The sequence below is a fragment of the Nerophis lumbriciformis genome, linkage group LG20 (genome assembly GCF_033978685.3).
Source record: "Nerophis lumbriciformis linkage group LG20, RoL_Nlum_v2.1, whole genome shotgun sequence".
Lineage (NCBI taxonomy): Eukaryota > Metazoa > Chordata > Actinopteri > Syngnathiformes > Syngnathidae > Nerophis > Nerophis lumbriciformis.
The window spans coordinates 3,214,764-3,227,304 of NC_084567.2; the positions used below are offsets into that span (position 1 = coordinate 3,214,764).

The 12,541-nt window shown below is 40.4% G+C and overlaps 3 protein-coding genes across 3 annotated transcripts in view; all 3 read right to left on the minus strand.

Moving 5' to 3' along the window:
• The window catches only part of LOC133619176 (uncharacterized), a 170,400-nt gene that overhangs the window by 85,668 nt on the left and 72,191 nt on the right, over positions 1–12,541 (minus strand). The window lies entirely within an intron of this gene.
• Positions 2,371–8,731, minus strand: LOC133619193 (uncharacterized). Its single transcript, XM_061980126.2, has 2 exons — positions 8,453–8,731; positions 2,371–3,985 (listed from the first exon to the last, which is right to left on the minus strand). The coding sequence occupies exons 1-2, from the start codon at positions 8,547–8,549 to the stop codon at positions 3,030–3,032; spliced, it is 1,053 nt and encodes a 350-aa protein (XP_061836110.1). The 5' UTR covers positions 8,550–8,731; the 3' UTR covers positions 2,371–3,029.
• Positions 12,006–12,541, minus strand: part of LOC133619192 (uncharacterized) — a 44,530-nt gene continuing 43,994 nt past the window's right edge. Inside the window, exons 3-4 of the mRNA XM_061980125.1 lie at positions 12,296–12,423; positions 12,006–12,239 (exon numbers count right to left, since the gene is read on the minus strand). Coding sequence (XP_061836109.1) covers positions 12,299–12,423 — 125 coding nt within the window. The 3' untranslated portion in view covers positions 12,006–12,239; positions 12,296–12,298. The remainder of the gene's footprint in view (positions 12,240–12,295; positions 12,424–12,541) is intronic.

Genomic DNA, 12,541 nt, shown 5'->3' on the forward strand with positions numbered 1-12,541 from the left:
GTTCGGGTGTTAAAGTCGGCTGGAAGGATGTTCTTGCAGATTGCTTTTCTGATGGGAAGAACGGGGAGGTTGAAGGATGGTCCAAGTTCATAAGCCCATGGTTGAGTTGAGCTGGGGGGGCCACGTGGCGCACATGGGCTGACTTTGACCAGACAGTATTCTGGGGCAGAGTATGCTAGGGCCAGTCAGACTTTCACTTGAACCCACAAAAACAGTTTTGTGGACTACATACGGGAGGGAGCGAGAGAAAAAAAAACGACCGTATTTTTCCGACTATAAGGCGCACCTAAAATCCTTTCATTTTCTCAAGAATCGGCAGTGCGCCTTATAAACCGATGCGCCTAATGTACGGAATACCGTATTTTCCGCACTATTAGCCGCACCTAAAAACCACAAATTTACTCAAAAGCTGACAGTGCGGCTTATAACCCGGTGCGCTTTATATATGGATTAATATTAAGATTCATTTTCATAAAGTTTCGGTCTCGCAACTACGGTAAACAGCCGCCATCTTTTTTCCCCGTAGAAGAGGAAGTGCTTCTTCTTCTACGGCAAGCAACCGCCCGCCCCCGTAGAAGAAGAAGAAGCGCGCGGATATTACGTTTCATTTCCTTTGTGTGTTTACATCTGTAAAGACTACAAAATGGCTCCTACTAAGCGACAGGTTTCCGGTTCATGAAAAGACGCAATCTCTCCATCCGCACACGGACTACTATTTCACAGCAACTGCCTAAAGACTTTCAAGAAAAGCTGGCTACTTTCCGTGCATATTGTAAAAACAAGATAGCTGAAAAAAAGATCCGGCCAGAGAACATTATCAACATGGACGAGGTTCCACTGACTTTTGATATTCCTGTGAACCGCACTGTGGATACAACGGGAGCACGTACGGTGAATATTCGCACCACAGGGAATGAGAAGTCATCCTTCACTGTGGTTCTAGCTTGCCATGCTAATGGCCAGAAACTTCCACCCATGGTGATATTCAAAAGGAAGACCTTGCCAAAAGAGACCTTTCCAGCCGGCGTCATCATAAAAGCTAACTCGAAGGGATGGATGAAGAAAAGATGAGCGAGTGGTTAAGGTAAGTTTACGCGAAGAGGCCGGGTGGCTTTTTTCACGCAGCTCCGTCCATGTTGATATACGACTCCATGCGCGCCCACATCACGCTGGTTTTTAATATATTATTAAAGTTTGACTGACCTATCTGACTGTTTTTTTGACATTCCTTTAGCGCAGTTAGATGCGGCTTACAACACGGGGCGGCTTATAGGTGGACAAAGTTTTGAAATATACCGTTCATTGAAGGCGCGGCTTATAACCCAGGGCGGCTTATGGTGCGGAAAATACGGTAATTCTGGTTGTGCTTACCGACCTCCAAGCTATTTTATTTGGTACATGGTGTAAGGATAAGTGTGACCAGTAGATGGCAGTCACACATAAGAGATACATGTAGACTGCAAGATGACGCCAGTAAACAACACCAAAACTTTAAATGTTCCATTGGGAATATAGAACATTACACACGGCGCTCAAAAATCTGTCAAAATGTTTAGTACGATATTGGTAAGCTATGGTGTGTGTATAAGGACCGCAAACTGGCACCCATTAGCAGACATATTATCTAGCGTTTTGCGATATTATGCAAAACCAATTTTTCTTACTTTCTGGTACCTGCTGATGCGTATTTGAGATCTGCATAAGTCCTGAAAAGTCGATAAGCTTCATTTTTTCTCTCTCTATCTTCTTGTTCTGGGACATTCATCCTCCGCTTTTGCCATTTCTAATAGAAAGTAGCGTACATTTCTCACTTATATCTTTCAGTAGACCTGCTATGGAAGCAATAAAAACTACCGGTGTAGTGAGTTTACATAATTCAACCAAGGAACTTTAGTTATTAGAGCGTTCCGGTCGGAGGGTTTTTCACGGGACACATTTCCGGCCTTGTTGTTGTTTCCGGATGAGGAGATGCTTCTCCGTTATTGATTGAAGTAAAGTCTGAATGTCATTAAAACAGTTAGCTCCATCTTTTGTAGAGTACATAGATAATATATTTATGTTATTCACATGTAAATAATGCTGTATAATAGACTGTATTTATGTTATTCACATGTGAATAATGCTGTATAATAGACTGTATTTATGTTATTCACACGTGAATAATGCTGTATAATAGACTGTATTTATATTATTCACATGTGAATAATGCTGTATAATAGACTGTATTATTGTTATTCACATGTGAATAATGCTGTATAATAGACTGTATTTATGTCATTCACATGTGAATAATGCTGTATAATAGACTGTATTTATATTATTCACATGTGAATAATGCTGTATAATAGACTGTATTTATATGATTCACATGTGAATAATGCCGTATAGTAGACTGTATTTATGTTATTCACATGTGAATAATGCTGTATAATAGACTGTATTTATATTATTCACCTGTGAATAATGCCGTATAATAGACTGTATTTATATTATTCACATGTAAAAAAATACCTAAGTGTTTATTGTCTATTGTGAGCGAACTGTGGTGCTGAATTTCCCCCAGGGATCAATAAAGTACTTTCTATTCTATTCCATTTTGACACTTCTTCTACTCTTGTCCTTGCACGCTACACCGCTACAACAAAGATGACGGGGAGAAGAGGCTGTCCAAGTGGAGGCACGTAAATAAGACCGCCCACAAAACGGCGCATCCTGAGGAGACTGTCAGAAAGCGACTTGAAGATGATGAGTAAAACATCATCTATGCAACATTTTGAGCAAAGAACCACCATCACATGTTATGTAGACCACAAGGAAGTCTTTTACATTTAGAAACAAATAATAATATGACTCCTTTAATGCGCCTTATAATCCGGTGCGCCTTTTGTATGGAAATAGACCTGACTAGACCCGCTCATCCCAGTGCGCCCTATGGTCCAGAAAATACGGTACTCCAAGCCTTCCTCAATCACTTGTTCTAACCCGGTCTGGTTCGAACTCTGCAGACACATTTCATGTTTTTGTTTTTTTTATCCTGTGTGTGTTCTGGTGTGTTTGGTCAAAGTGCTTTTTTGAGAAAAGCTTTTATTGCAAACCAAACAATTAAATGGTTTCTCTCCCGTGTGCGTTCTCATGTGTTGGATCATAACTCTCTTTTGAGAAAAGTTTTTATCACAAACCGAACAATTGTAGGTTTTTTCTCCGCTGTGTATTTTCATGTGTTCGGTCAAATTGCCCTTTTGCGAGAAGCTTTTGGCACATTCGGGACAATTGAATGTGTTTTCTCCCGTGTGTATTCTGATATGTTGGGTCAAATTGCTCTTTTGAGAAAAACTTTTGTCACAAAATGGACATCTAAAGGGTTTTTCTCCAGTGTGAGTCCTTATGTGGTCTGTCAAAACTCTCTTGTAGGAAAAGTTTTTACCACAAAGTGAGCAATGAAATTTTTTCTCTCCCGTGTGTGTTGTCATGTGTTCAGATAAATGGCTCTTTTGAGAAAAGCTTTTAGCACAAACTGTGCAATTAAATGTTTTTTCCCCAGTGTGCGTTCTCATGTGTACGGAGAAATTGCTGTTTTTAGAAAAGCTTTTAGCGCAAACTGAGCAGAGAAAACGTTTTGTACGTTTAGTCTTTTTAGAGTATTTGTTGTCAGTGTGAGTCCTCATATCACCTTCACAGTCTGTATCGCTGCTCAAAGTTACTTCAACCCCGTCTTCAGACTCACTATCTGATGGTGGAGATAAAATGTTGTCTGGTTGTGGTTTCTCTTCATCATCTTCAGTCTTCACAGAGACAACAGTCAGTGGCAACTTGGTGTAATCAGCTTCCTCTCGTCCTAGAAGACACTCTCCCTCCTGAGTGATGCAGAGTTCCTCCTCTTCCTCTTTAATGTGAGGGGGCTGCGGATCCTCCTGCTTCAAAGTGGAGCTCCCCACTTGCAGCTGAACGGGAACATCTTCTGGAAGACCAATCAGCTGCAGGGCGTCTGTGGGACACAACCAACACAAAAACACTTAAACTCAGACATGATCCATGAAATGTTTCTCCTTGAACTCGCTACTAAGGCTCGCCGATTATATGATTGTGATCAATGATCCGGATACATTTCAAGTTGATTACGGTGAACAGCTGTGAGTGTACAGTACAGGCCAAAAGTTTGGACACACCTTCTCCTCATTCAATGCTTTTTTTTCTTTATTTTCATGACTATTTACATTGTAGATTGTCACATCAAAACTATGAATGAACACATGTGGAGTTATGTACCTGAAAACATGTTTTATATTATATTATTATTTACATGTGAATAATGCTGTATAATAGACCGTATTTATATTATTCACATGTGAATAATGCTGTATAATAGACTATTTATATTATTCACATGTGAATAATGCTGTATAATAGACTGTATTTATATTATTCACATGTGAATAATGCTGTATAATAGACTGTATTTATATTATTCACATGTGAATAATGCTGTATAATAGACTGTATTTATATTATTCACATGTGAATAATGCTGTATAATAGACTGTATTTATACTATTCACATGTGAATAATGCTGTATAATAAACTGTATTTATATTATTCACATGTGAATAATGCTGTATAATAGACTGTATTTATATTATTCACATGTGAATAATGCTGTATAATAAACTGTATTTATACTATTCACATGTGAATAATGCTGTATAATAGACTGTATTTATGTTATTCACAAGTGAATAATGCTGTATAATAGACTGTATTTATATTATTCACATGTGAATAATGCTGTATAATAGACTGTATTTATGTTATTCACATGTGAATAATGCTGTATAATAGACTGTATTTATATTATTCACATGTGAATAATGCTGTATAAGACTGTATTTATGTTATTCACATGTGAATAATGCTGTATAATAGACTGTATTTATATTATTCACATGTGAATAATGCTGTATAATAGACTGCATTTATATTATTCACATGTGAATAATGCTGTATAATAGACTGTATTTAAGTTATTCACATGTGAATAATGCTGTATAATATACTGTATTTATATTATTCACATGTGAATAATTCTGTATAATAGACCGTATTTATATTATTCACATGTGAATAATGCTGTATAATAGACTGTATTTATATTATTCACATGTGAATAATGCTGTATAATAGACTGTATTTATATTATTCACATGTGAATAATGCTGTATAATAAACTGTATTTATATTATTCACATGTGAATAATGCTGTATAATAGACTGTATTTGTTATTCACATGTGAATAATGCTGTATAATAAACTGTATTTATATTATTCACATGTGAATAATGCTGTATAATAGACTGTATTTAAATTATTCATATGTGAATAATTCTGTATAATAATCCGTATTTATATTATTCACATGTGAATAATGCTGTATAATAGACTGTATTTATATTATTCACATGTGAATAATGCTGTATAATAGACTGTATTTATATTATTCACATGTGAATGGCACTGTTCCCCTAGCATTCAAGAAAGCGGTTATTCATCCTCTGCTCAAAAGACCTAACCTTGATCCTGACCTCATGGTAAACTACCGACCGGTGTCCCACCTTCCCTTTATTTCGAAAATCCTCGAAAAAATTGTCGCACAGCAGCTAAATGAACACTTAGTGTCTAACAATCTCTGTGAACCTTTTCAATCCGGTTTCAGGGCAAATCACTCTACGGAGACAGCCCTCGCAAAAATGACTAATGATCTACTGCTAACGATGGATTCTGATGCGTCATCTATGTTGCTGCTTCTTGATCTTAGCGCTGCTTTCGATACCGTCGATCATAATATTTTATTAGAGCGTATCAAAACACGTATTGGTATGTCAGACTTAGCTTTGTCGTGGTTTAACTCTTATCTTACTGACAGGATGCAATGCGTCTCCCATAATAATGTGACCTCGGACTATGTTAAGGTAACGTGCGGAGTTCCTCAGGGTTCGGTTCTTGGCCCTGCACTCTTTAGTATTTACATGCTGCCGCTAGGCGACATCATACGCAAATACGGTGTTAGCTTTCATTGCTATGCTGATGACATCCAACTCTACATGACCCTAAAGCTGACCAACACGCCGGATTGTAGTCAGCTGGAGGCGTGTCTTAATGAAATTAAACAATGGATGTCCGCTAACTTCTTGCAACTCAACGCCAAGAAAACGGAATTGCTGATTATCGGTCCTGCTAAACACCGACATTTATTTAATAATACCACCTTAACATTTGACAACCAAACAATTACACAAGGCGAATCAGTAAAGAATCTGGGTATTATCTTCCACCCAACTCTCTCCTTTGAGTCACACATTAAGAGTGTTACTAAAACGGCCTTCTTTCATCTCCGTAATATCGCTAAAATTCGTTCTATTTTATCCACTAGCGACGCTGAGATCATTATTCATGCGTTCGTTACGTCTCGTCTCGACTACTGTAACGTATTATTTTCGGGTCTCCCTATGTCTAGCATTAAAAAATTACAGTTGGTACAAAATGCGGCTGCTAGACTTTTGACAAGAACAAGAAAGTTTGATCATATTACGCCTATACTGTATATACCTTTATATACATATATATATATACCTATACTGGCTCACCTGCACTGGCTTCCTGTGCACTTAAGATGTGACTTTAAGGTTTTACTACTTACGTATAAAATACTACACGGTCTAGCTCCGTCCTATCTTGTCGATTGCATTGTACCATATGTCCCGGCAAGAAATCTGCGTTCAAAGAACTCCGGCTTATTAGTGATTCCCAGAGCCCAAAAAAAGTCTGCGGGCTATAGAGCGTTTTCTATTGGGGCTCCAGTACTATGGAATGCCCTCCCGGTAACAATTAGAGATGCTACCTCAGTAGAAGCATTTAAGTCCCATCTTAAAACTCATTTGTATACTCTAGCCTTTAAATAGCCCCCCTGTTAGACCAGTTGATCTGCCGTTTCTTTTCTTTTCTCCTCTGCTCCCCTTTTCCTTGAGGGGGGGGGGGGGCACAGGTCCGGTGGCCATGGATGAAGTGCTGGCTGTCCAGAGTCGGGACCCGGGGTGGACCGCTCGCCTGTGCATCGGCAGGGAACATCTCTGCGCTGCTGACCCGTCTCCGCTCGGGATGGTGTCCTGCTGGCCCCACTATGGACTGGACTCTTACTATTATGTTGGATCCACTATGGACTGGACTCTCACAATATTATGTCAGACCCACTCGACATCCATTGCTTTCGGTCTCCCCTAGAGGGGGGGGGGGGTTACCCACATATGCGGTCCTCTCCAAGGTTTCTCATAGTCATTCACATCGACGTCCCACTGGGGTGAGTTTTTCCTTGCCCGTATGTGGGCTTTGTACCGAGGATGTCGTTGTGGCTTGTGCAGCCCTTTGAGACACTTGTGATTTAGGGCTATATAAATAAAGATTGATTGATTGATTGATTGATTGAATAATGCTGTATAATAGACTGTATTTATATTATTCACATGTGAATAATGCTGTATAATAGACTGTATTTATATTATTCACATGTGAATAATGCTGTATAATAGACTGTATTTATGTTATTCACATGTGAATAATGCTGTATAATAGACTGTATTTATATTATTCACATGTGAATAATGCTGTATAATAAACTGTATTTATGTTATTCACATGTGAATAATGCTGTATAATAGACTGTATTTATATTATTCACATGTGAATAATGCTGTATAATAGACTGTATTTATATTATTCACATGTGAATAATGCTGTATAATAAACTGTATTTATGTTATTCACATGTGAATAATGCTGTATAATAGACTGTATTTATATTATTCACATGTGAATAATGCTGTATAATAGACTGCATTTATGTTATTCACATGTGAATAATGCTGTATAATAAAACACCTTTAACTTATTAACAATATTAACTATATGTGTTAAACATGTTTTGTATTATCTTTAAACACCTTTAACTTGTTAACAATATTAACTATATGTGTTAAACATGCTTGTATTATCTTTAAACACCTTTAACTTATTACCAATATTAACTATAAGTGTTAAACATGCTTGTATTATCTTTAAACACCTTTAACTTGTTGACAATATTAACTATGTGTTAAACATTCTTGTATTATCATTAAACACCTTTAACTTGTTAACAATATTAACTATATGTATTAAACATGCTTGTATTATCATTAAACACCTTTAACTTGTTAACAAAAACATATATTTCATAAATAAGTAAATGTAAATGATATATATGAATGAGGTAGATCCCCACGACTTGATCAATTGAAAAGTAGCTCGCCTGCAGAAAAAGTGTGAGCACCCCTGGTTTACATTGTTGAAAAGTCGGCTGATTTCTGAGAGACGCCCTTTTCAGAGCTTACATTAAACTTCAAAATTATCTTAAGCTCACTCACCTTCATCTTTCGTCTTTGTCTCCGTTGGTGATTTGCTGGAATGTTCTCTTTCTCTTTTCCATGACGTCGCCATCTTAGCATAGCAGTAGTCGTCCATGTGCTCTCACGTCTTCACTGCAGAAAACTCTCCGTCGCTCCGAACTCAACTTGTGTTTGGTGGTCTAGAGAAAAGAGGAATGTATGATGTATGTGTTGGTGTGTTTGCTGTTAGAAGGTCAATATCAAAGTTCTCCGGAAAAGCACCGCCGCTTAGTCCGCCATCTTGACTTCGAGCTGCCGGGTCTCTTTGCGCATGCGTGAAAAGTAAGCCACTTCCGTTTCTTTCCCTGCAGCAAGTTTTTTTTCTTTCTTCAAAATGTCCTTTTTTCCCCATAAAAACCTTGTTGTGTTCTGATGAAACACCTTCCCTTATATTCATATTATTGTTTTATTATTATTTCAACTAGGCATTGCCGATATTGGGACGATATCGCTCGGTTGGCAACTTGAGGGTTCCTGGTTCGATCCCCGCGTCCATCCTAGTCACTGCCGTTGTGTCCTTGGGCAAGGGACTTTACCCACCTGCTCCCAGTGCCACTCACACTTTCAATGTAACTTAGATATTGGCTTTCACTATCTATTATGTTAGATCCACTATGGACTGGACTCTTACTATTATGTTAGATCCACTATGGACTGGACTCTCACTATTATGTTAGATCCACTATGGACTGGACTCTCACTATTATGTTAGATCCACTATGGACTGGACTCTCACTATTATGTTAGATCCACTATGGACTGGACTCTCACACTATTATGTTAGATCCACTATGGACTGGACTCTTACTATTATGTTAGATCCACTATGGACTGGACTCTCACTATTATGTTAGATCCACTATGGACTGGACTCTCACATTATTATGTTAGATCCACTATGGACTGGACTCTTACTATTATGTTGGATCCACTATGGACTGGACTCTCACTATTATGTTAGATCCACTATGGACTGGACTCTCACTATTATGTTAGATCCACTATGGACTGGACTCTCACACTATTATGTAAGATCCACTATGGACTGGACTCTCACTGTTATGTTAGATCCACTGTGGACTGGACTCTCACTATTATGTTAGATCCACTATGGACTGGACTCTCACACTTTTATGTTAGATCCACTATGGACTGGACTCTCACACTATTATGTTAGATCCACTATGGACTGGACTCTCACACTATTATGTTAGATCCACTATGGACTGGACTCTCACTATTATGTTAGATCCACTATGGACTGGACTCTCACACTATAATGTTAGATCCACTATGGACTGGACTCTCACTATTATGTTAGATCCACTATGGACTGGACTCTCACTATTATGTTAGATCCACTATGGACTGGACTCTCACACTATTATGTTAGATCCACTATGGACTGGACTCTCACTATTATGTTAGATCCACTATGGACTGGACTCTCACTATTATGTTAGATCCACTATGGACTGGACTCTCATTATTATGTTAGATCCACTATGGACTGGACTCTCACACTATTATGTTAGATCCACTATGGACTGGACTCTCACACTATTATGTTAGATCCACTATGGACTGGACTCTCACTATTATGTTAGATCCACTATGGACTGGACTCTCACTATTATGTTAGATCCACTATGGACTGGACTCTCACTATCATGTTAGATCCACTATGGACTGGACTCTCACTATTATGTTAGATCCACTATGGACTGGACTCTCACACTATTATGTTAGATCCACTATGGACTGGACTCTCACTATTATGTTAGATCCACTATGGACTGGACTCTCACTATTATGTTAGATCCACTATGGACTGGACTTTCACAATATTATGCTAGACCCACTCGACGTCCATTACATCCGGTCTCCCCTAGAGGGGCAGGGGGGTCACCCACATCTGCGGTCCTCTCCAAGGTTTCTCATAGTCATTCACATTGACATCCCATTCGGTTCTGAGTTTTTCCTTGCCCTTATGTGGGATCTGAACCGAGGACGTCGTTGTGGCTTGTGCAGCCCTTTGAGACACTTGTGACTTAGGGCTATATAAGTTGATTGATGTAAAGCGCTTTGAGTCACTAGAGAAAAAGCGCTATATAAATATAATTCCCATTTCATCCCAAATGAAATGAAAGAATGACAAAATCATTCACAAATTCTACTTCTATCCAAATTCATTCAGGATGTTTCCCCACAAGGCTTGAAAAATAGTCAATGAACCATTTGTTTCTTTAATGGTCCATCTCCCAAATACTATGGACTTAACTTTCTCTTGTTCTGTTTAATATCTACGTATGTAGAAGTTGCTTCCTAGCAGTTCCACTGTTAGACACGGCACAGGAGCCAAGAGTGCAGTTTTTAGCAAGGTTTTAATGTACATACTCCTCAGCCTTCCCGGTAAGGTCTATTCAGGTGTACTGGAGAGGAGGCTACGCCGGATAGTCCAACCTCGGATTCAGGAGGAACAGTGTGGTTTTCGTCCTGGCCGTGGAACTGTGGACCAGCTCTATACTCTCGGCAGGGTCCTTGAGGGTGCATGGGAGTTTGCCCAACCAGTCTACATGTGCTTTGTGGACTTGGAGAAGGCATTCGACCGTGTCCCTCGGGAAGTCCTGTGGGGAGTGCTCAGAGAGTATGGGGTATCGGACTGTCTGATTGTGGCAGTCCGCTCCCTGTATGATCAGTGTCAGAGCTTGGTCTGCATTGCCGGCAGTAAGTCGGACACGTTTCCAGTGAGGGTTGGACTCTGCCAAGGCTGCCCTTTGTCACCCATTCTGTTCATAACTTTTATGGACAGAATATCTAGGCGCAGTCAAGGCATTGAGGGGATCTGGTTTGGTGGCTGCAGGATTAGGTCTCTGCTATTTGCAGATGATGTGGTCCTGATGGCTTCCTCTGGCCAGGATCTTCAGCTCTCACTGGATCGAGTGTGAAGCAACTGGGATGGGAATCAGCACCTCCAAGTCCGAGTCCATGGTTCTCTCCCGGAAAAGGGTGGAGTGCCATCTCCGGGTTGGGGAGGAGATCTTGCCCCAAGTGGAGGAGTTCAAGTACCTCGGAGTCTTGTTCACGAGTGAGGGAAGAGTGGATGGTGAGATCGACAGGCGGATCGGTGCGGCGTCTTCAGTATTGCAGACGCTGTATCAATCCAATGTGGTGAAGAAGGAGCTGAGCCGGAGGGCAAAGCTCTCGATTTACCGGTCGATCTACGTTCCCATCCTCACCTATGGTCATGAGCTTTGGGTTATGACCGAAAGGACAAGATCACGGGTACAAGCGGCCCAAATGAGTTTCCTCCGCCGGGTGGCGGGGCTCTCCCTTAGAGATAGGGTGAGAAGCTCTGTCATCCGGGGGGAGCTCAAAGTAAAACCGCTGCTCCTCCACATGGAGAGAAGCCAGATGAGGTGGTTCAGGATGCCACCCGAACGCCTCCCTAGGAAGGTGTTTCGGGCACGTCCGACCGGTAGGAGACCACGGGGAAGACCCAGGACACGTTGGGAAGACTATGTCTCCCGGCTGGCCTGGGAACGCCTCGGGATCCCCCGGGAGGAGCTGGACGAAGTGGCTGGGGAGAGGGAAGTCTGGGCTTCCCTGCTTAGGCTGCTGCCCCCGCCACCCGACCTCGGATAAGCGGAAGAAGATGGATGGATGGATGGATTAATGTACATAGAATTTCTCAAAGTTTCTCCAGCAGGACGTGACTTTTCAGTCACCTCCGTAACCTCTCTCCTCGCCTGTTCCCGGCCGCTTACTGTTAAAGACAGCAGATGATTAGATTAACTCGTACCACATGGAAAATCTAATCACCTGTCAGCTGTGTCTCGTCGTCGGCACTTGCCCCACCCCTATCTGATGGTGCTCTGCCCTCAACACCATAGACAGAGGCGGTGACCTTTGCTCCTGCAGGCAGCGCTGGCCACACCTCCCTCCACAATCTAAAATAAACATTTAGATTACAACGAAGAACATGTTTTGTTTTTACAATACAGGTTTGATAAAGACTCAGAGAATGCAGTAGAATTTAACGTCGACTAGGAAAAATTCAATATTCAC